Below are 25137 nucleotides of genomic sequence, written 5' to 3'. Positions count from 1 at the left end.
ATCAAGGAGGCATTCGGAGAGGAGGGACCTTACATCTGAATTGTTCCTGGCAGCTCTGGCCAAAATGGAAAATTCCCCACCACCCCAGTGCACGAATGGCATGCCTTGTGTTCTTGTGCAGTATAAGATTGATATGTGGAGATTCTCTTCTGAACCATCCTTTAGTAAACAACTCAGTTTAGTAGAAAGCCTCCTTTTTCTCCAGTAGAATTCCTGGTGGGTTTAAACTGCTGACCTCGCCTGGTTAGCAGCCAAGGAGTAATTATGCTAACAGGGCTCTGAAAATTCGATTTTTTTAAAAAGTCTTGAAAGAAGGAACTTGGATAACCTGCAAATTGAGCAAATCTCTTTCTGTAATTCATGTCCGTTTCTCTTCTCAGTGAATTTTTCATAAGATATATTCTAGTTATTTGTGTTTTTCTTACAACAACAGGATAACTAAAATATATAAAGAGTCATGTGTAGGGAAGGGTTATTAAGGTCGATCTGAATAACTCTACCACTGACCTGTCAGTTTGTTGGACTGTGCTCACTTGTGTGTTGCTGTGATGCTGGAAGCTATGTCACTGGTATTTCAAATACCAGCAGGATGACTGAAAGTGAATTGATTTCAGTAGAGCTTCCAGATGAAGAGTAGATGACAAAGAGGAAACAGGCCATCTACTTCTGAGGAATTAGCGACTGAAAACCCCATGGGTAGCAGTGAAAATTTGCCGGATACTGAAAGCCTCTTGAATAGAAGCAGAGTACTGTCAGAGATAGTGCCAGGAGACCCCTCTCGAGTCAGAATCAAAACCAAAACCAAAAATAAATAAACAAATTTAAAAAAAACTCATAGCCATTGAGCTGATTCCAACTCATGACGACCATACAGGGCCTGCCCCATCTTTCTCCCACAGAGCAGCTAGTAGTTTCAAACTGCTGACTTTGTGGATCCCAGTCCTATAAATAACCACTAGGCTATCAGGGGCTGCCTTCTCAAATTAGAGTCCACTGTAATAGTGCAGGTGGAGTAAAGCCTACAGGAGTGAAGTCTTCAGGACTTTCATTTGCTGATGGAGCAGGACCTTCATTTGCTGATGGAGCTACTCAATTCATAATCAGAACTTGGAATGTACAAAGTGTGAATCTAGGAAAACTTGAAGTAGTCAAAAATGAAATGAAATGCAAAAAGGTCCACATTCTAGGTGCTATTTCTAGCGGAAATAAACTGATAGTGGCCATTGTGAATCAGAAGATCATATGGTTTACTATGCCAGGAATGACAGAGTCAAGAGGAGTGGTGTTGTGTTTATCATGAAAAAGATGTTTTAGAATAATGTAATAGAATAATATCTACCCACATACAAGGAAATCCAATCATTACAACTATTATTCAATTTTATGCTCCAATCACTAAGGCTAGTGATTCAGAAACGGAAAAAAACTCTAGCAAAGTTTTCCGTCTGAAATTGATTGAGCATGCAGTCAAAATGCATGGATAATTATTGACAATTGGAATGCAAAAGCTTGAAATAAAGCAGAAGAAACAGTAATTTGAAAATATGGCCTTAGTGACAGATTACGTGTTAGAATTTTGCAAGACCAATGACTTCTTCCTCATAAATACTTTTCCACAATACAAATGGCAGACTTCTCAGGTAGAATGCATACAAATCAAATGGACGACATCTGTGGGAAGACACGATGGAGAAGCTCATTATCAGCAGCTAAAACCAGGCCAGGGGCTGACTGTGGAATGGACCACCAATTGCTCCTATTAAGTTCAGATTGAAACTGAAGAAAATTAAAACAATCCAGGAGAGCCAAAATATGACCTTAAGTACATTCTACCAGAATTTTTAGAATATCTCAAGGACATATTTGTTGCATTGAACACCAAGGACAGAAGACTTGATTAGCTGTGGAATGACATCCAGAGTACATCACATGAGAAGAAATAAAGTCATTAAAAAGATAAAGAAAAAAAAAGATGAAAATGGACATCTGAAGAGATTCTGACTCTTGCTCTTCCTGGTAGAGCAGGCAGGTCAAAAGGAAGTAACGATGAAGTTAAAGAGCTGAGCAGAAAGTTTCAGAGGCAGCTCTGGAAGACAACGTAAAATATTAGAATGAAATGTGCAGAAACCTAGAGTGAGAAAACCCCCAAAGGAGAACACACTCAGCATATCTTAAACTGAAAGATGCAAAAACAGTTTCAAGCCTCGAGTTACAGTACAATTTTGGAAGGTTCTATAAACACAATATTAAATAATTCAGGAATCATCAAGAAGATGGAAAGAATATACAGCTGTACAACCCCCCCCCCAAAAAAAAACTAGTCAACATTCCACCATTTCAAGATGTAACATATGAACAAAAAACCAATAGTATTGAAGTTTAAGTTCAATACTATTGAACGTAAGAACTGAGAACATTAGCCAAAAACGAGGCTCCAGGACTTAAAGGACTACCAATTAAAATATTTCAACAAGCTGATGGAGAGCTGGAAGCACTCACTAGTCCATGCCAAGAAATTTGGATGAGAGCTACTTGGTCAACTGACTGGAAGAGATCCACATTTGTACCCATTCCAGAAAAAGGTGACCGGACACAATGCTCAAATTATAGAATGATATTCATGTCACACGCAAGTAAAATATTGCTGAAGATTATCCAATGATGGTTGTAATAGTATATGGACCGGGAGCTTCCAGGGTTCAGATTGGATTTAAAAGAGGACATTGAACAAGGAATATCATTGTTGATGCCAATTGGATCTTGGCTTAAAGCAGAGAATACCAGATACATGTTTACTTGTGTTTTACTGACTATGCCAAGGCATTAAACTGTGTGGGTCATAACAGACGAGATAGCTTTGAGGAGAATAAGAATTCCAGAACACTTCATTGGGCTCATGAGGAACTTGTACATGGATCAAGAGGTAGTTGTGCAAACAGAACAAAGGAATAAATACTACATGATTTAAAACTTAGGAAAGGTGCGTGTCAGGATGGCATCCTCTCGTCACACTTATTCATCTATAGTTTGAGAAAATCATCTGAGAAGCTGGATTATATGAAGAATAATGGGGCATCAGGATTGGAGAAAGACATATTAACAACCTGTGGTATGCAGATGAGACAAACTTGCTTGCTAAAAGTGAGGAGGACTTGAAGTACTTGCTGATGAAAGATCAAGGATTGAAACCTTCAATATGGATTACAACTCATTGTAAAAAAAATCCCCAAATTCTCACAACTGGATCAGTAGGTAACATCATGATAAATGGAGGAAAAGTTGAAGTTGTCAAATGTGTTGTCTCACATAACACAAATATGTTGTCCACAATCAGTACTCATGGAAGCAGCATTGCATTTAGTAAATCTACCACACAAGACTTTAAAGGGTTGGAAAACAAGGATCTTACTTTGAGGAATAGGATGCTCCTGACCCAAGCTACGGTTTCAATTGCCTCATATACAGTGAATGTTGTACCTGGGATAAGAATGGAGGAAAATGGATGCATTTGAATTATGGTGTTGGTGAAGAACCTTAAAAATCCCATGAGTTCAAAAGAACAAACCAATCTGTCTTAGAAGTACAGCCAGAATGCTTCTTAGGAGCAAAGATGGTGAGACTTCACCTCACATGATTTGGAGATGTTGTCAGGAGAGGCAAGCCTCTAGTCCCTAGAGAAGGACGTCACACACAGTAAAGCAGAGGGGCAGTTAAAAAGGGGAAGACCTTAGACAAGATAGATTGATCAGCTGCAACAAAGGAGCACAAACATAAGAACACTTGTGAAGATGGTGTAAGTCAGGCAGCGTTTCATTCTGTAGCACATAGGGGCTCTGTGAGTTGGAACCGATTCGATGGTACAAAAAAACCCCACTGAATAACTGCTGTTTGCTCAAGATTAAGTTCTCTACCTACTTCTTCCATTCTGTCGTCCGCATTTATACCTATCACAGCAGACTAGATAAGAGAGTGCCCACTCGTCCATAAATGAGAGCAGAGGCTGTAGAGACTGGTCACACCCAAAGGGAATGCTTGTTTGTAGTGCCAGGGTAGAGGTCGAATAAAGCTGATCCAGGCGTTGACTTGGAAAGGCCCGGGAAGAACTGTGGGGTGGGTGGGGGGTGGGGTGGGTGAAGGAGGTCTGTAGCAAGACAGACTACAAAGGTGGGAGCAACTTAAGTAATGGGCCTTGGCCCTAATGCTGAGCCTGAGGATGGTCTGAGCCTGCTCCTTGCACAAAGGCCCAACATTACCTTGCCTGGTCCTAAACGGATCTTCACAGAGCTAGAGACCCATTTCCTTCTGGAGTTCTATTCTGCAACCCCAAAATAGAAGAATTGATTATATTTCCTATAGTTCCAAATACTATAAAAGATAGCTCTGCTTATATTTGAAACAGAAATAAGAATTTGTTTCTCTACTAAAATGAAGAATGGTGTTTTAGAATACAATCTTAAAATTATAACTCTATGGTTCTTTATGATTGACGCTATATAGTTATATAATTTGACCCTTATAAAACTCCTGTGAATTAAATGGGTGGGTTTTATCATGCTCATCTGTCAGTAGAAGGAATCGTGGGGTTGAACTCCAGAGAGAGCGTTCCATGGTTAGTGTGTGATAGAACCTCACATCGATTATTCCTTTGAGTCTTAATCCTGTTCTTTCAAATATCCTTCCCCATTTTCTCTGCATTACTGAACCTGGCCTCTTGTTGATGGGTAAATAGCACAAATAGACAAAGCAGACCCTTGAATTTTAGTAACAGCATACTGTGGAAGATTGGGTAATTGACATTGTGAATAAATCCTTGATGACATTGTGCTTTTTTGGATCATTTCATTTTTTCTTATGAAAAACTTTCTCCTTTTCTGAATGAACACACATGCACAAATAATGTGGCTGTAGTGTGTGGATCCCCTGCAACCAATGCTGGTGGCTGTTTGCCCTTCAAACATTTCATATTCTGACTTCAGAGCATGCTCTGCTCAAGGACCGATGGCCAATGAAACATTCCATCTTCAGCATCTTTGTCACTGTGTCCTCTACCTTCCTTCTATGATTTTGAATTCCTTATTCCTTATTCTTCTTCTCACACAGATAACACACTTAATCATTGGTGGTCTCATTGAACCTTTCAAGCCATTGCTAAATTGTCATAATTCACGTCAACCACAGTTTAACATTAAAATTTATATAGGAGTATATCTTTTAAAATATTACCTAAAGTCTTTTGGGGGGTTATTTTGCTCATGTGGATATATATTTTCTTTCTTTATTTTCATCTTATAAAGTACATTGGGTATGTGCCTTCAATTCATTGTACCTAAATCAGTCTGATCTCTTACATTTTTTGAGTGTATAACTAGTGTGTATAAAGATTAGGACTCCTTTTTTTCTAAATACAGGCATATACAGATGTAAATATATTTATATAGTATGAGGGGGAAATAGAACTATGTACATATATTTATAGGTTTAGTATTAAAGAAACAGATGGACAGTGGGCCCCTACTCAAAGACTCCCTTGACACAAGAACACTTTGTTCTAACAATTCGGCAGTCTGAGATGCTCACCTTCCTGGCACGATCACTGAAGACAATGGGTGCACGAGCTAATGTGATGAAGTAAGCTGATGATGTCTGGCTATCAAAAGATATAGCATCTGAGGTCTTAAAGGCCTGAAGATAAACAAGCGGCCATCTAGCTAAGAAACAACAAAACCCACATGGAAGAAGCATACCAGCCTGTCCCAATTTGATCATTGAGGACAAAGCGAGTGCATAAGCAAATGCGGTGAAGAAAGCTGATGGTGCCTGACTATCAAAAGATATAGCGTCTGGAGTCTTAAAGGCTTAAAGATAAACAGGTGGCCATCTAGCTGAGAAATAACAAAGCCCACATGTAAGAAGCACACCAGCCTGCGAGATCACAAGGCACCGAAGGGATCAGGGATCAGGCATCAAAGACCAAAAAAACCTAAAAAACATAGCATTGCGAATGAGGGGGAGTGCGGAGTGGGGACCCAAAGCCCATCTGTGGGAAATTGGATATCTCCTTGCAGAAGGGCCGCGGGGAGGAGACGAGTCAATCAGGGTGCAGTGTAGCAACGATGAAACATACAACTTCCCTCTAGTTCTTGAATGCTTCCTCCCTCCCACTATCATGATCCCAATTCTACCTTACAAATCCAGCTGGACCGGAGGATGTACACTGGTACAGATAGGAACTGGAAATACAGGGAATGCAGGACAGATGAACCCCTCAGGACCAGTGGTGAGAGTGGTGATACTGGGAGGGTGGAAGGAAGGTGAGGGAGAAAGGGGGAACAGATTACAAGGATCTACATATAACCCTTTCCTAGGGGGATGGACAACAGAAAGTGGGTGAAGGGAAACATCAGTCAGTGTAAGACATGAAAAAAAATTATAACTTATCATGTGAGGAGCAGGGAGGGAGGGGAAAAATGAGGAGCTGATACCAAGACCTCAAGTAGAAAGCAAATGTTTAGAGAATGATGAGGGAAACAAATGTACAAAAGTGCTTGACACAATGGATATGTGTATGGATGGTGATAAGAGTTGTACGCGCCCCCAATAAAATGATTTTTTTTAAAAAGAAAGGTTAGGACTGTATTTGTTTGTGGTTGGGTCTCTATCCCCAGAAGAGCCCCATGTAGCTAGCACACACTCAGTAAATACGTATTCAGCAATATGTACTCAGTAAATATTTACTGAGTGAAGGAATGTTTGAATAAATGATTTTTGGAGAGATCAGAAGTATAATCTTTAAATAACCGGAGGCTTACCAAATGTATATTACTGATTCTGAAAGGAAATGAATGCCTCTTATAATTTTCTAAAAAAAACAAATGTTTTGTTGTCTTTTAGTGTTATTTCAGTTCACGAGAAACTATTTAACATCGCACAAATAGCTGGAATCGTGTTGCCAGCAGTTCCCGAAGTTACTTCAGATGAAAGCAGAACTGAAATAGAAGCAGGAGAGAAACCAATTGATGCAGAAATAGAAGTAAGTCATTAAATAATGGATAATTGCATGGCTGTTGTAGGATGAATGGCATTATGCATAATTACTTAAATGGTGTTTTATTTCATCAAAACACAATGATGTAACCAAACTTGAGCTCTGTGTTTCTCTTGCTATCTACTTTCTCTCCTTTGATACCAGGCATGGCACTGCTCTCTCCTGCATGCAATGCGTCTTTCAAAGCTCTTCTAAGCATACGAGTTACAAAAGTCTGACAGCCAATGAGAACAAAGCTACTCTAGAGAAATTACTCATCTGTAACTGAATCCTAAGAAACAATAATCTGTAATGTTATAACATTATTTTCACTGCAACTTTATTATTGAAGCATTTTCATTATCCATATGTGAGGAAACACTAGAAATTCAGATAAACAGATTGTATATATATGCATATATTTTTTCGCATGAAAAAGGTTTATTAGTCTTCATCTGATCACCCAGTTGAGTGGTTTTTGTGAGGACGGATGCTTGGGTTTGGGAGGAGAATGTTTTGCATCAACTGAGAAAAGAGCCACAAGAGACAGATCCAACTGTCAGCATCATCGCTGAAAAGCTGATTAGGGAGCAAGGCTTTAGATCTATGGCCAAATGAGTTTATTAATATTTTAGCCTTGCATTGGAAAGATTTGCCCACCTAGTTATATAGTCATTGGGCACATCTGGGTAGCTTCAGAGCTCCTGTTCTCCCTGCGCCCTGCACCAGCCTCCTGGAAGAGGAGACAGAGGATAGCGGTTCTGCTGCAGTGGCTCCACAAACGATCAACAGAGCTTTCCCAGAAGGGCTGGGCCTTGCATGGTATGTTGCTCATCCCAAACTCACCAGCCAGATAAGTTACTCCCCTCTCCTACTGGGGACAAGTGTGAGGGGTCCAAAAGGTGCCGAAAGTGTCCCTCCTCCTTCAGAAATAGAGTGCACACCCTTTAACCTCTGAGAACGAAAGGCTTAATGAATGCATTTTCTCGCCAAACACTACTCTTTATTTTTTACAGATGCATTAATGTGATATCTTAATTATGGTGGCCAATCACTTTAAAAAAATCGAGCAGGGTTAAAAGGCTTACAATGATAGAGGCAATCTGTTAGGACCAGCCTTATAATCACGAGGGTCCTATGGAGCAATTGTACAATTGAAAGAAAATAAAGAGACAAAGAGTTTAGGGTGCTCACCTCTTCCATGAAGCCAGGAATTAGAAAGAGAGAGCGAGAATATATTCTTTAACAGGCTTATATAATCTTGGAGCTAGCAAGCCTCATCAATCACAGGCAATCACATATAAAACAAGGTGGGCAGTGTCTTACCCTAAGTGTGCCTGGGCCCATTGTGGGAGTAGCCCAATGCCAGTCTTGAGGGCAGGCAGAGGGGCGTTGACCACCTCTTGGGCATGGAGAACAATAGAGACATGTCTGTTCCGATAGATAAGGGTCTGGCTGCATAGTGATCAGCCACGTGCCTGTAAGAAGCATTTTTATAGTAGAATTATTATGGGGGGATGTTGTGGGGAATGATCTTTAGTTAGGAGAATGTGCCTGGAATTAATCTCCCATTCACAAATGTGAAGGTCTTCCTCCATCATTCTTGGCCTTCCACACTCTTTATCATGAGCATAGAACATTGGTCCATGTACATCCTCCTCCCTGTCCTCAGTTTCCCACAGCAATCTTTTGCTCTATCTCTCCTGAACTGCACAGTCTTGCTGTATGGAGGTAATCAGTTTCAACTCTCTTTTAGCTATTGCTCTTATTTGCTATCACATCAATCAAGAGTATGGAATATTAGTCATAAAAGACTAAATATCAGCTTCTATGGGGCCCTGCTCTATCTCTCCATTGATCCAGGCTGGGGTGAATCTACCTTAGAAACATCACAAGTCCCTTACGGCAGGAAGAGTGGCTCCTAAAATTTCCGCCTTATAATTCTCACTTGAGTTTTACTGACCATGTAAGCCACATGCAATGCCAACAAGATGCGCCAAAACTCTTGATTAATAGTGTTAACGGCAACCTAAAAGACTTACAGTTATTTATTTTGGTGAGGGTGGGATTCTTTTTTTTTTTTCTTTTAATTTTTTAATAGGGATTAATACATAAATCAAATCATTCCATAGTTCAATCACGTCCAACAGAATTGTGTGTTTACTACTACAATCAGTTTTCAAACATTTTTTTTCTATGTGGATTATTTTTACATAACACTTTTTTTTTAAGTTATAGTAGGCAGCTCACGCTCTCTACAGGATCCCGTGATTCAGCTCACTCCCTATGGTATCACCGTGAATCCCAGGCAGCCTGATGACAGTGGGTTTGGGTTCTTTTGATCCTCCTTCCCACCTTTACCTGTCCCCTTCTCTCCAATACTGTTATATCAGGAAATTTAGTTAAGTCAGTATTTTCAGATTTTACAACATTTATGGGTCTTTACACATTGTCCGAGTAGTTGGAGCTCAGTCAAGCAGTATACTATCGTTATTTTTTTCTGATCTAATGTCTACTTTCTTGATTTGTCTTTTTTCTTTTCTTTTTCTCAGTAGTCACATGAGCTTTTCATACAGCCTTCCTAAGTTTTTGCCCAAGTGTTCATATCCTCTGAATTTGACGGACGAGGTCACGCTTCTCCATGATCTCGTTATACGGGTTTCTCTTCCTGGAGCCTCCTGTGCTCCTGCTCTGATCCGGCCGGTTGTTCTCTGTGTCTGCTCCCCAACCGTCACTCTGGACCTTCTCATTGCTGTGTCCCAGGTTGAATTCTCAGTCACTTGAATTCTCGCCTCAGTTTCACTTCCCTGAATTTTCTCTTTACTTTTGGTCTGGTATGTCTATTTTTTGTTCCTTAAATCATTTTTGCTACATTGTTATTTGACTGGTTACCAATCACAAAGCATTTTTGTTATGTTGAGGAATTTATTATTATCTTTGGATTGGTTTAAATTTACTTCATTTGTATTTTGTATTTTTGAAAGTGTCAAAGTTGGATATGCTTCTGATTTTCAGATTATAACTGTTGACATTTAGCCTGAATGGGTGAGAAGAGTAGGTGCGTTTTTCATTACTGTGAAATCCGTGAGGCCAGCTGCTTGACAATCCATCACACGAGGATAGTTAGCCGGGTGCAAAATGCCACTCTCCACCAGTTAGGGCTTCTGTGCGCTACACTGGGGTTTGTCCTAAAACAGATGTCTTGGAATTTTGTTTGCACATCCATTTCAATTTCCTCAGATACCACAGCATGATTTACCACCAGATGTTTAATTATGTACTGAATAATTGTGAATCCTCTGACAGACCCAAAATCTCAAACTCAAGATCGAGGGCTGGAGGTGGGGGTGGGGTGCTTCAAAAAGTCTGTGGAAAAATAGAATTAAAAGGTAGTAGAATTTTTCCGTGAACATTTTGAAATCTCCGTGTGTGTGTGTGTGTGTGTGTGTGTGTTTGTGTGTGCCAATCCATCTTTTTGAGGGTCTTCCTCTTCTTTGACAACCAAACATGATGTCCTTTCCCAAAGAATGTTCTTTCCTGATACCTTGTCCAATGTACGTGAGGCACAGTCTTGCCATCCTGGACTCCTAAGACATTCCTAGGAGTATTCTGGTTGGACTTTTAAGGGAGATGTATCTGTTCTTCTAGCAGTCCACAGTTCCTTCCATGTTCATCACCAACACCATAATTCAAAGGCATCAATACTTCTGTCGTCTTCCTTATTCGCTGTTGAACTTCCACGTGTATATGAGGCGATTGAAAATACCGTGCATCGTCTGTGTCCCAAAACCTGAAGTGCTCCCATCGAGTCAATTCACTCACAGGCGCAACTTAGTCCTCAACGTGACCTCTTTACTCTTCAGTGCTTGAAAGAGATTTTGTGAAACAGATTTGCCCAGCGCCATACATCTTTTGATCTCTTGACGCTGCTTCCATGAGCATGGATTCTGGATCCAGTAAGATGAAATCCTTGACAACTTTAATCATGATGTTGGTGATCAGTCTGGTTGTGAGACTTTGGTTTTCGTTCCATTGAGTTGTAATCCATACTGATTTTCATCAGCAAGTGTTTCCTGCCCTCCTTGTCTCCAGCAAGCAAGGCGGTGTCATCTGCAGATCCCAGGTTGTCACCAAGACTTCCTTTAATCTCGATGCCACCTTCTTCTTCCCACAAGGCGGCTTCTCGAGTTATTTACTCAACATACAAATGGAATAAGTGTGCTGAAAACAATACAATGCTGACACATGATTTTCCCGATTTCAGACCAGGCAGTATTCCCGTGCGCTGTCTGTACAGCTGCCTCTTGGCTCAGCCATGATATCCCTTGTGCCACACCCTCTTCTGAATTGAGCTGGCAACTCCTGGTTGATGGACTGCTATAACTGTTGTTGAATTGTTTTCATCAAAACCTTACTTGCATGTGATATTAATGATATAATTTATCCTGCAGATTTTTAATGTGCTTTCTTCCAGTCCTGATGCCACACCCTTCTTCAGGCAATCTAGTCCCGCATTACTTGGTCAGCATACAAATTGATTACGTATGATGAGAGGATGTAGCCCTTACACACACCTGAAACGAATTTTAAACCACACGGTATCCTCCTTGCTCTGTTCAAACAGCTGCCTCTTGATCCATTCAGTTCATTCATGCACAGATTTATTCCAAACATAATGTGTTTAAACATGTATCTAAGATCAGTGGATGGCTGTAGACAAGTTCTCTCTCAATAATACACCTGTTTTAGTCTCATTAGCATTCCTTCAAAAAAAGAGCCAATCCAAAAAGTGGGTTCCAAGGGGATTTGCTGGGTCCATTAAATTCAAGATAGAGCAGTCATCTCAGAAGATTTGTGACTGCTTTGCATGACTCCATAGGGACCATATTTTTTAAAAAATCATTTTACTGGGGGCTCGTACAACTCTTATCACAATCCATCCATCCATCCATTGTGTCAAGCACATTTGTACATTTGTATATTTGTTGCCCTCATCATTCTCAAAACATTTGCTTTCTAGCTCCACCCCCCATGAACCCTTGATAATTTAGAAATTATTATTATTTTGTCATATCTTACACTGTCCAATGTCTCCCTTCACCCACTTTTCTGTTGTCTGTTCCCCAGGGAGGGGGTTATATGTAGATCCTTGCAATCGGTTCCCCCTTTCTACTCCACCTTCCCCCCACCCTCCCGGAATCGCCACCCTCACCACTAGTCCTGAAGGGATCATCTGTCCTGGATTCCCTGTGTTTCCAGTTCCTATCTGTACCAGTGTACATCCTCTGGTCTAGCCAGATTTGTAAGGTAGAATTAGGATCATGATAGTGGTGGGGAGGGGGGAGGAAGTATTTAGGAACTTGAGGAAAGTTGTAAGTTTCATCGTTGCTACACTGCACCCTGACTGGTTCGACTCTTCCCCATGACCTTTCTGAAAGGGGATGTCCAGTTGCCTACAGATGGGCTTTGGGTCCCCAATCTGCACTCCCCCTCATTCACAATGACATGGTTTTTTGTTTTTTTGATGCCTCATAACTGATCCCTTTGACACCTCATGATCACACAGGCTGGTGTGATTCTTCCATGTGGGCTTTGTTGCTTCTGAGCTAGATGGTCACTTGCTTACCTTCAAGCCCTTAAGACCCCAGACACTATATCTTTTGATAGCCAGGCACCATCAACTTTCTTCACCTCATTTGCTTATGCCCCCATTTGTCTTCAGCGATCGTGTTGGGAAGGTAAGCATCATGGAATGCCAGTTTAATAGAACAAAGTGTTCTTGCATTGAGGGAGTACTTGAGTGGAGGCCCAATGTCCATCTGCTACCTTAATACTATACCTATAAATATATGTGCATAGATCTATTTCTCCATCATCATATATAAATATATTTACATATGTACATGCCTATGTTTAGACCTCTATAAATACCCTTTTCCTCCTAGTTCTTTCCTCGATTTCAAAGGCGCCATCTTAATAGGACACCAGAGGAAGAGCTTTTACTGAAGATGAGTTAAGCAAATGGAAAATTGCATGGGTGAGAAAAAGGCCAAGATAGTTACTCTGATTAATTTTCTTTGCCATTATAACAATGCGCTTGCTCATTCAAAGAGAGTAGCAAGGTTTGTCCCATGCAAACTTTGTTGAGAAACCTTAACCTATTCACCTTACAGCCTTGATTGCTCCTTCAGACTTCCTTTTGTGCCTCAAGCTCGAACAAAAATGGGAAAAAAAGTGATTTGTGTCACCCAAGGATGCCAAAATGCCATTTCAATGGTGTACATATAATTTAAAAACACAGAATTCTTTAGCAATGGGTTAGAGAGCTAGAACTGCCACTTGCAGAAGTGCATAACAGTGCACAGACGATAGGAGGCTATAATGAGAAACTATGACTTCACATGTACTTGGTTAGAAAAACCTTTTTATGATTTTGTAGCAATATTTTCCCCTGACCTTTGTTTTACTAACAAAATTTATCTGCAGTCATCCACCGAGTGGGATGACATGCTTAAACTTGTCTTGTTTATAATAATTCTGTGTGCGTATGAACTAGAACCGTAGTAAAAATACTTTTTTTTACTTGCCTGCATATACACATATACTTAGGCAAACCAATTTTCATGGAGTAGGTTCCAATTCATAACAACCTTAATAGATCAGAGAACTGCTACATAGGGCTTCCTGAGCCATAACCCTTAGGGAAGCAGACTGCCACATCTTTCCCATATAGGGTGGCTGGTGGATTTGAACCACTGACCTTTCGGTTAGCAGTCAACTGCTCATACACTGCATTACCAGGAATTCTCCTGTGTGTGTGTGTGTGTGTGTGTGTGTGTGTGTACATATGGTACATATACTTTCTTTTTATAAGGTGCATGACTACACTTCCATCTCTGTGCTCACAGTTCACAATTCTTTTTGAGATTAGTTGCAATTAGTTTTTCAATCATGACCTATTCTCATCAAATCTGTGTCTTTGAGACATAACCCAGAACATCCTTTCTGAAACTTCTCCTAAAAGCTCACTCCTATGTCATTCGTATGTGGGAAATGATCCTTCTCTCTCGACGCCATTTGGGTGTCAGCCTAGACTGTCTGAAGCAGGAATGTGAGCCTCTGTGAGAGTGAGGATTCTAGATTGTTCTCGCTCACTCAGTTTTACTGCCTAGGCAGGTTACTTGGCCTTTTCTGGAGCTCATAATCCTCTCCTTTCTGAAATCGACGATCCTTCCACTAGAACACTCCTCTGAAATGGGAAGATGGGCCCCCTGGTTTGAAATGTCAACAGAATTACCTGGGACTCAGATGTAGGTTTAAGCATATACGGAGTTTGAACCAGGAGCTAACCGTAAGTATTAATGAATCATGAATGAATGATGGGGAGTGGGATACGGCTTGAGTAGAGTCTGAAGGAGAAAACCAAAGAAACAATGTTGCCTTAATCCAGGGTTGGGCCTTGCTACTGACCTCCTTTTTTGTATATTTGGATTATAACCAAATTTAGAAGTGATTCTTCAGCTTTAAAGTAGAGAATTTTTAGGTATGTTCCAGGTTTTTTTTTTTAGTTCTATGTATGAAGTAACATCATTAAATGGAAGAAACAAATATTGGTGTAGGTGACTTGGCTAGAAAGCTTGTTCAGAACATTTAAAAGTGGAGAAACAAAAAGTAGCAATTTTTTTCCTTATTTCTATAACACTAACCAGTGCTTTAGAAAAAACCCAAACTGGATTTTAGGTTATATCAAATAAATCCCATTGACTAAATCTGCCAGTTCATTGCCATGACAACCTTCACTTGGAGCTAATTAGGAGTTAACTAGGACACTTGAAGAGATTGATTCTGTCCTGGAATTGAACAGGGTTTTATAAATTCTTTAATCTATTTAATTTGATAACAGTGCAGCTTTTTGATAGGTGACTGGATACAAAGTCCAGAAAATGTGCCTTGTTTTGATACGGGGGAATAGTGAATCTTGTTTTCTTTCTCGTTCTCTTTCTTTCTTTCCTGTTTAATACCTAAAGTATAAAATGCTTACTCCTGCAAACCGTTACAGTCTCAGAAACAAGGGCAGTTCTACCTTGTCCTATAGGGTTGCTATGAGTCAGCATCAACTCTATGGCAGTGAGTGAAAGTATGAAACAAGACAAGAAGCTCAGAACACAGATCCTAATTTAAAGTGGGAGGGCTGCAGAACAGGCGTTCCAATCACGTGTGGCTTGCAAACTTTGTGGTTGTTCTAAAATGAGAAACATTGGCTCAGAATGGCTGAATATTTAGCCTGTCATTCGTGGGTTATAGTGTACATTCAGACATATCAGGTGCTTTAACGCATAGGAAATGTGCAAGCCAGCCCAAATTTGTGGTACAAATACTTTATTGGAAGTGATAGCCTACTGATGAAAATGTTTCTAATATGTTTATAAAGGCACCCAAGGTTGATTCAGCAACCAATATCAGATTAAGATCAATGAACAGATGACATTTGAGAAGATACTATGTCAACAGTTTTCTAGGCTTGGGGAGGTGATGACATAGACTGAGAAATAAGTACAATGGGCTCCATGGAGCAGGTTAATGATTGTACGAGCCTGGCCCTAGGTACCCGGATGTCACTCATTGTGAGCCCAGCCATTGGGAAGCCCTCTCCCAGCAAAGTGAAGTTTCCAAGGACACTTCAATCTCATAGTAGAGTTCAATGGTAGAGCATTTGACTGCAAAGACACATCAATCTGATACTCAAAACTGTTGCAAACAATCTGAATCTACAGATTTCTTATAGAAACATCTCAAAGGAATCCTTTCATAATACTCAGCAAACCATCTGTTAAGTCTTCTTTCCCCCCAGTTACCTGGCTCTCAGTATCTCTCTAACAGCAACGGCTGTGCTACAATGTCTGCCTCATTTGGCTCCATCTCCTTTGTAAGACTTTCGTTCCAACTCAGTCTGGACAAGTTTTAGTTCTTCTCTTTTCTTGCTCTGGTTCAGCTTCTCAATATGGAGTCCAGCCTAGCCTTTCTAACCTCTTACATTTTTAATATTAGCCTCATAATCTGTCTGCAGCGCTATACAAGGGGATTACTGTTGTTATTGCTGTTGGGTGCAATCTACAAGGTTCCACTTCAGAGCAACCCTAGGCAGAATAGAGGGAACCACTGTCCAATTCTGCAACGCCCTCACAATTGTTACTGTTTGAGCTTGTGGATATAGCCACTGTGTCAATCCATCTCACTTAAGACCTTTGTCTTTCCTGATGACCATTTATTTTATGAAACGTGATGTCCTTCTCCAGGGGCTGGTCTCTCCTGATAGCATATCCCAAGTACTTGAGACAATGTCTTGCCAGCTCAATTCTAATGAGTTTCTAGTGACCTATGTTTATTCTTCTGGCAGTTCATAGTAATTTCAATATTCTTCACCAGCACCATTGATGCATTTGATTCAAATGCATCAGTTCTTCTTCAGTCTTTCTTGTTCATTGCCCAGTGTTCACATGCATATGAAGTGATGGAAAATATCAAGGCTTGAGTCAGGTGCATCTTAGTCCTCAAAGTGACATTTTGACACTTGAACATTTTAAAGAGGTCTTGTGCAACAGCTTTGCCTAATGCACTGTGGTGTATGATTCTTTTTGACTGCTCTTTCAGGAGCACTGATTGTGGAACCCAGCAAAATGAAATATTTGACAACATCAATCTCTTCTTCATTTATTATGGGGGACTTTATTAGTCCAATTGTAAGGAGTTTTGTTATTGTTTTACGTGGAATTATAATCGACCCTGAAGGCTTTATTCCTTGATCTTCTTCACTAAGTGCTCCAATTCTTTCAGCAAGCCATGCTGTGGTAACCACGTAACACAGGTTGTTAATGACTCTTCCGCTGTCTTTTTTGTCATATAGTCCAGTGTACAGATTACATACGTATCGTGAAAAGATTCAATCATGACACATATTTTCCTGATTTTAAACCATCAAGTATTCCCTTTTCCTATGCAGACAGTTGTCTTTTGGGTCTTTGTACAGGTTCTACATGAGTTCAGTTCAATACTGTGGAATTCTCATTCTTCACAATATTACCCATAGTTTTTATAACCCACATAGTCAAGTAAACACAAGGAAACATCTTTCTGGTATTCTCTGCTTTCATCCAAGATCCCTCTGACACCAACAATGATGGCACTCAGTATACACCCTCTTTTGAATCAGGCTTGAGTTTTTGGTAGTTTCTTCTCTGTATATTGTGACAACTGCTTCTGAATTATCTTCAGGATTTTTTTTTTTGCATTTGATAATAATAATATTGGTCAATAATTTTTTCTTGTGTTTGGGTCACCTTGCTTTGAAATGGGAACATATCTTCCAGTTGGTTGCCAGGTAGCTGTCTTACAAATGTCTTAGCACAGACCAGTGAGTGCTTTTAGCACTACATTAGTTGTTGGAATATTTCACTTGGTATTATGTTAATTCCTTGGGCTTTGTTTTTTGGTCCCCAATACTTTTAGTGCAGCTTGAATGCCTTCCTTCAGTACCATTGTTTCTTCATCATATGCTGCCTCTTGAAATGGTTGAAAATCAATGGCTCTTTTTACTTTTTTCATCTTCTTTTGATCCTTGCTGCATCAGTCAATATTTTGCCCATAGACTCTTTCCCTGTTGTAATTTAAGGCTTGAATGTCTCCTTCAGTTCTTTCAAGTGGAGAAATGCTAGACTTGTAATTCTCTAAAGCATATGAATTTTAATAGCAAATGTAGAAGGAAAGGGATATGAGTTCAGAGTCCCTTATGTCTTATAAAATTAATAGTCTATAACCTCAGGAGAGGTATGAGACTGTCTAGTTCAGTAAAGATTTAAAGCTTCGGAAACCCAAAGGGGCAGTTCTACTCTGTCCTATAAGGTTTCAATGAGCCAGACTCGACTTGATGTAAAAGGGAAAGTGGAACGTCTTAACAACAAGATAAACCTCATCATGATGTTTTTCTAATTTCTAGAGCATGATTATTGAATGTTGCTCTGAAATAACATCTCTACTTCTGATGGATAGAGAACAGCTACCACTAAGGAAGGTATGTACTTCCCCTTTAGAACTATATTTAATTCACTCACAAGTATTGCTGTTGCTATGGAAATGAAATACAGAAAATATCTATTATGAATATATCAAGGGCTTAACCCTCCTTAATTAATGTGAAAATGTAATAAACATGAGATTAGAATAGCATGTAATCTTGGTTAAAAATATACCTTGTTTAAAAACCGACTAGTACAAAAAGTTATGGAGAAAGTAAATATTAAAATCATCTCAAACTTTCTTTTCCAAACACAACCATAGTTTATGACTTAGAAAATATCTATGAATAAACTTTAAAATGTTTACATTGATAAGATTATATTTTACATGCACTATGTTATTTAATTGTTTTCACTCAACAGTATACCATGGAGATTTTTTTCTATGTAAAAAGTTTACTTTCTTACATTTAATGGTTGCATAATATTATCTTTTATGTATTTGATGTGCCAGGCATTATTATATAGTGATATCCTTAGCAATATACATTGAAGTTGCTAAAGGAGCCCTAGTGGTGCAGTGGGCTACTAACTAAAGGTTGTGCAGTTCAAACCAACTAGCCACTTAATGGGAGTAGATACAGTTTACTTCTATAAAGATTTGTAATCTCAGAACTCTAAGCAATAGTTTTTCTCTGTCCAATAGCAACAGAGCTGCAATTTACTCAATAGCAGGGATTTGAGGTTGATGGCTTCTACTGTGTATGTATTTCACCTTTCTACATCATTTCTCCAAAAGTAATTCTTAGAAATAGGATTTTGGAGTAAAATAGTATACACAAATTATAATGAATATTTGCAAATGGCCTTCCAGAAATATTCCAGACCAATTCTATCGTCATTGATAAATGAAACGTCCAATCCACCCCCATGCTCAGCCACATTAGTTCCTCTTTTTCTCTCTGTCTCCTTTCCCAAGTGTGTATGTGGAGTCAATCATCAATGGTGCACATTAATGTGCTTGGCTTCTAGCTGAAAGATTGTTAGTCTCGGGCCACCCAGAGCCACCTTGGAAGAGAGGCCTGACAGTCTACTTCTGATAAATTAGCCTTGAAAACCCAGTGGATAACAGCTTTACTCTGGTGTCAACACGAGTTGGCACTGACTGACCAATATTGGTTAGTTATGGTTCCGCGTTCGGTACTACTTCCTAGGCACCAAAGAGCCCACTGGGGCCGTGTAGAGCTGCCATTTTACTGAAGAGAAATACGAGGAGGATTCAGAAAGGTTGTGGAAAATAGAATTAATAGACAGTAGGATTTTTACATGAAATTTTTGAAGGTCTCTGGTAGATAGTAACCAAATCAGTAAGCAAGATAGTATCAGCTGTTGTCAAGTGCTATGAAGGAAAAATAAAAGAGTGCTATGTTACAGCAGGAGTCATCAAAGCATAGCTCGAGGACCACATCTGGCCCTCTACCTGTTTTATAAATTATTTTAACAAATCCATGCCCACGCATTTCATCACAGTTCTGTCTATACCTTATTTTGCAGAATAACAGCAGAGTTTAATTGTGTCTACAGAGATTGGATGGTCCCCAAACCTAAACTATAACTCTCTTAGACATTACAGGAACGAAACATGGTGATCTTGTGATAGAGAAAAATGAGGAGTATGATTCCATTTTATGTGTTCAGGGAATCCCTCAGCGTTCAAGAAATGCCTGTCTCTCAGAGCAGTTGACATTTGAGGTTTATGAATAACACACGTCACATTTTCAACTTCAGTACATTTTTACTTTTGTGGGTAGTGCATTTCTAGAAATTTGTCTGTTTCTTTTAGGTTTGCATATTATGTGGAGCACACTTCTTCAAAGTATTCTTTTATATATAAATCATTTTATTGGGGGTTCTTACAGCTCTTATAACAATCTATGCATCAAATGTACCAAGTACATTTATACATATGTTGCCATCATCATTTTTGAAATATTTTCTTTCTACTTGAACCCTTGATATCAGCTCCTCTTTTTTCCCTCCCTCCCCATCCTCCCACCCCTGGAAACCATTGATAAATTATAAATCAGTTGTTCTCAATCTTCCTAATGCCGTGACTCTTTAATACAGTTCCTCATATTGTGGTGACCCCCAACCATAAAATTATTTTTGTTGCTACTTCATAACTGTAATTTTGCTACTGTTATGAATCATAATGTAAATATCTGATATGCCAGATGTATTTTCATTGTTACAAGTTGAACATAATTAAAGCGTAGTTATTAATCACAAAAATAATATGTAATTATATATTGCGAAATATTTATTTCTAATTACAAATAAATGAAATTTTGTCTTGAAGTATGGTATAGCATGGGTAACAGTATTAATATAACAACATTCAACTACATTGCTACATTTTGCGACAGTATGTGTAAAAAGCCAACTTCAGTGCAAAGGTTGAGGTAGCTTCTTCCTCACCAGATCAGCATATCTGAGCGGTGTCTCAGTTCCTAGATCATCGGAAATATGTGTTTTCTGATAGTCTTAGGTGACCCATGTGAAAAGATCCTTCGATCCCCAAAGGGGTCGTGACCCACAGGTTGAAAATCGATAAATCATTGTTATGTTCATATCTTATACTCTCCGCTGTCTCCTTTCATCCATGTTTCTGTTGTTCATCCTCCTGGGGTGTGGATGAGGATTTAATACATAGATCATTGCAACTGGCTCCCTCTTTCTCCCCTTTCTTCCCCCACCACCCCGCTACCATCATGTTATCACTACTCCCCTTACTGATCCTGAGGGGTTTATCTGACCTGAATTCCGTACGTTGTGTGTTTCGTTGGTGCTATACTGCATATAGTATTCTTTTTTAATCCTTTTTATTTCCTTTGGTGCTGTTGTGGTATTATTGTTCATTTCATTTCTTATTCATATTATTTATATCTCCTTTTTTCTTTGTTAGATTTGCCAGTGTTTTGTCATTATTGATAATTCTTTTAAAAAAATCCTTCATCTGGATTCCTTTTAATTTTTTTCTGCTTTCTGTTTCATTTATTCCTGCTCTAATTCATATCTTTCATTTTCTTTTGGTGACTGTAGGCTTATTTTGTTGCTCTTTTCCTAATTGCTGATGTTGGGTTAAAGTGTTAGTTTTGATTTGTTCGTATTGGACATGTGCATTATTACTATGATTGCCCGTCTGAGCACTGCTTTTGCTCCAAATGTGTGGCCGTGTTGTGTTTTGATTTTCATTTAATTCAATAACTTTTTATTTCATTTTTATGCATCTTATTATTCAGTAGTTTTAAATAGGATGTTGTTCATTTTCCAGGTATTGTTTCCCTTTATCTTCGTGTTGATGTCTAATTTTATAAAATTTTAATGTGAAAAGATGTTATGTAGTGTTTTGAGGGGTTTTTTTTTTTTTCATATTCAATAGACGTTTTATGTTAAAGGTAAAGACACTTTGGAAATACATTTATTGTTTTGAACAAATTAAACACTTAATCTGGAAATATTAAACATTTTTATTCCAAATACTAACATCCACAAACTGCATCCTGGTACCTACATGCACCAACACCCACCCTCTTAAGTGTACCTTAACTAAGGTGACCAGACGTCCATCCCGCTTTTGGCAGGACAGTCCGATTTTTAACAATTTATCCCGCGTTCCGCGGCGGTTTAAAAAAGTCCCGATTTTTGGAAAGAATGCACGACCAGCTAGGGTATACAGTTTTCAGCTGCCATGTGGCAATTTCGCCAGGATATGAGCTTTATCAATGGTGTCCCGCTTTTGTTCCGCTTTACCAATGTTAAAATCTGGTCTCCTTAACCTTAACCTTAAGCCCTCACCCTGCCTCAGCTCTGAAGCCTTTTCCAAACACAAGACACTCATCCCAGCAAAGGAGGAGTTCTAGCAATCACACAGAAATTATCCGTAAAGGGCTTGATTAGAGAAGGCTGGCGGCTACTTTTCCCTTCGGGAAGCACACAGGGGAGAAGACACTGAACCGGATGCAGGTGCCAGTAGGTCCTGGTTCCGCTCCACAGCCCGGTGCAGGCCGAGATCCACCTGCTCTGAGAGCTCCGCACAGCAAGGCAGGCGGTCCCCGGGGACCGTGGGGGTGGGAGGACGGGGTGCACAGCGGCCCCGGCAGGCGGTGGGGACCGCCTCCGAAAGACAGCGTGGTCTTGGGAATGATCTCCACGGACTCCTGGATCTCAGCCTCCTTGATCACCAGCGGCGGCGCGAGTCGGATGAAGTCGCCGTGGGTCGTGGGTCTGCTTGGCCAGGAGCCCGTTGTCTGGAAGTCGGAGGCAGACCCTCCAGGCGTCGTAATCTTTGGTCTCTTTGATAACGACCGCATTCAATAACCCTTTCCCTGACAGCCGTCACAATATCAGAAGGCTGCTTCATGAGCTCATGTCTCAAGAGGGCACCCATGTTCCCAGCATTTCCCACCAGGTTTTCTTCTTCCAAAACCTCCAGGGCGGTGACGGCCAATCGGCAGCCCAGGGGGTACTCGCCGTGGGTGGAGCTGTGCGCCCCGGGACTGATGGTGAGCATCACCTCGTCATCACACAGCCCCGCTGAGACAGGGTGCAGGCCCCGGGAGAGGGCCTTGCCCCAAAGCACCGTGTCTGGCCTCAAGTGTTCGTGGTCAACCGCCAGCCAGGCCCATCTGTATTTCATCAGCCATGAACAGAACCTGGTGCTGGGTGCAGAGTTGGTGCCCACCTGCAAGGTAGCCCGGCTCGGGGACGATCACCCCCGCTTCCCCCTGGATGGACTCCACCTTGAACGCAGCGACGTTGGGGTCCTGAAGAGCACGCTCCAGAACTGGCAGGTGGTTGTAGGGAATTATTTCAAAACCAGGCATGAATGGCCCAACGCCATCATGGCTGCTCGGGTCTGTGGAGCTGGAGATGGCAGACAATGGTCTACCCCAGAAGTTGCTGACTGCGAGGACGATCTTTGTATTTGGGATGCCCTTGACGTGCAGCGCCACTCACGGGCCAGCTTGCAGGTGGTCTCTCCAGCCTCCACGCCCGGGTTCATAGGCAGGGGCTTGTGGTGGTTGAAGAGCTTGGTGACGTGTTCTTTGTACTCGCTGAGCCCCGTGCTGTAGAACGCCCTGGAGGTCAGGGTCAGTTTCTCGGTCTGGGTTTTCAGGGCGTCCACGATCTTGGGGTGACAATGCTCCTGGTTGACAGCACTGTAGGCACTCAGGAAGTCAAAGTACTTCCTGCCTTCTACGTCCCAGACATAAACACCTTTGCCTTTCTCCAGGGCCACCGGCAGCGGGTGGTGGTGGTGTGCTCCATATTTAGATTCCCATTCAAAAATGTACTCGGAGGATGGAGGGCCCTGGACAGGTTTTTTAGTACCACGGACACGCCAGAGGCCACGGAAGAGTGAATTCCCCGGTGAAGGAGGGTGGTCGCCTGCAGGTGAGCGAGTTTGGAGAGCATCGTCGTGGCTCTGGTGGCAGGCAAGCAGCTCTGACAGCAGAGGAGCAAACCCAACTGAGACGTCCACTCAGCCGCTGCCGTGTTTTGAGGTTTTTAAATCGATTAGGGCTCACTTTGTGACTTAGCATTATAGTCTACTTCGAAGACTGTATCATGTGCGCTGGAAAAGCATGTGTGTTGTACTGATATTGGGTGGAGGTTTTTTGTGTTTTTGAGGTCAAGTTGGTTTACTATATTGTTTAGTTCTGTGTCTTAGTTGAGTTACTTCCTAATTGTTCTCTCCTTAATAGAAAGTGCTATAATAAAATCTCTATTACTATGGAAACATCTATTTCTGTCCTCGGTTCTGTTCATTTGATTTATATATTTTGAAGGTCTTTAACTGAATATATAGATATTTATTATGACATGTCCTTTGTTCAATTCACTTTTTAATTATTATATAAATATACTTCTTTATATCTTAGGCTGAAAGTCTATTTTATCAGAATTTATTATTGTCACTCTTGCTTTTCTTTGATTGGCATTAGCTTGTTATGTTTTTTCCATTCTTTAACTTTCAATTTATCCTTGTTTTCATGTGCAAAGTATGTCTCTTGTAGACAGCACATTGATGGGTACTGTTTACTGATCTGTCTGACTACTCTGTGTCTTGAATGGTACTTTAATTCATCTGCATCCAGGATAATTTTTAATCATTTAAAAATCATTTTATTGGGGCTCATAAAAACTTATGGGGGCTCATACAAAACACCCACATCCATCCATTGTGTCAAGCACATTTGTACATTTGTTGCCTTCATCATTCTCAAAACAATTTCTTTCTACTTGAGCCCTTGGTATCAGCTTCTCATTTTACAATCCCTCCCTCATGAAGCCTTGATGATTTATAAATTAGGATTATTTTTTCATCTCTTACACTGACCAGTGTCTCCCTTCACCCACTTTTCTGCTGTCCATCCCCCTGGGAGGGGGTTATCTGTAGATCAGTGTGATCTGTTCCCCCTTTCTCTTCCCAGCTTTCCCTTCTCCTCCTGGTAGGGTTACTCTCAATATTGGTCCTGAGGGTTTTACCTGTCCTGGATTCCCTTTGTTTCCAGCTTTTATCTGACCCCATGTACATGCTCTGGTTTAGCCGGATTTTTTTTTCATTTTATTTTTATTTATTTATTATAATTTTATTGGGGGGTTCATACAATTCTTATCACAATCCATACATGCATCCATTGTGTCAAGCACATATGTACATTTGTTGCCATGATCATTCTCAAAACATTTGTCTTCTACTTGAGCCCTTAATATCGGCTGCTCATTTTCCCCTTCCCTCCCCACTTCATGACCCTTCATAATTCATAAATTATTATTATTTTGTCATATATTACACTGTCTGACATATCCCTCTGCCCTCTTCTCTGCTGTCCATCCCCCAGGGAGGAGGTTATACTTAGATTCTTGTAATCGGTTCCCCCTTTCTACCCCACATTCCCTCCATCCTCCAGGCATCGCCACTCTCACCACTGGTCCTGAAGGAGTCATCTGTCCTGGATTCCCTGTGTTTCCAGTTGCTATCTGTACCAATGGACATCCTCTGGTCTAGCCAGATTTGTAAGGTGGAATTGGGAT

At 40.5% G+C, this 25137-nt stretch overlaps 1 protein-coding gene and 1 pseudogene across 1 annotated transcript in view; one reads left to right on the top strand and one right to left on the bottom strand.

Moving 5' to 3' along the window:
• CFAP54 (cilia and flagella associated protein 54) overlaps nt 1–25137 on the top strand; it is a 390102-nt gene that overhangs the window by 314524 nt on the left and 50441 nt on the right. The window contains exons 63-64 of the mRNA XM_030886291.2: nt 6892–7030; nt 18018–18092. Of these exons, the coding sequence (XP_030742151.1) occupies nt 6892–7030; nt 18018–18092 (214 nt within the window). The remainder of the gene's footprint in view (nt 1–6891; nt 7031–18017; nt 18093–25137) is intronic.
• LOC101659276 lies at nt 21993–23514 on the bottom strand (annotated as a pseudogene).

Source organism: Echinops telfairi, unplaced genomic scaffold (genome assembly GCF_000313985.2).
Source record: "Echinops telfairi isolate 266 unplaced genomic scaffold, ASM31398v2 ScPeMD7_2;HRSCAF=8, whole genome shotgun sequence".
NCBI lineage: Eukaryota > Metazoa > Chordata > Mammalia > Afrosoricida > Tenrecidae > Echinops > Echinops telfairi.
The sequence above is the reverse complement of the archived record's forward strand: the minus strand, read 5'-3'. Positions and strand labels throughout refer to the sequence as shown.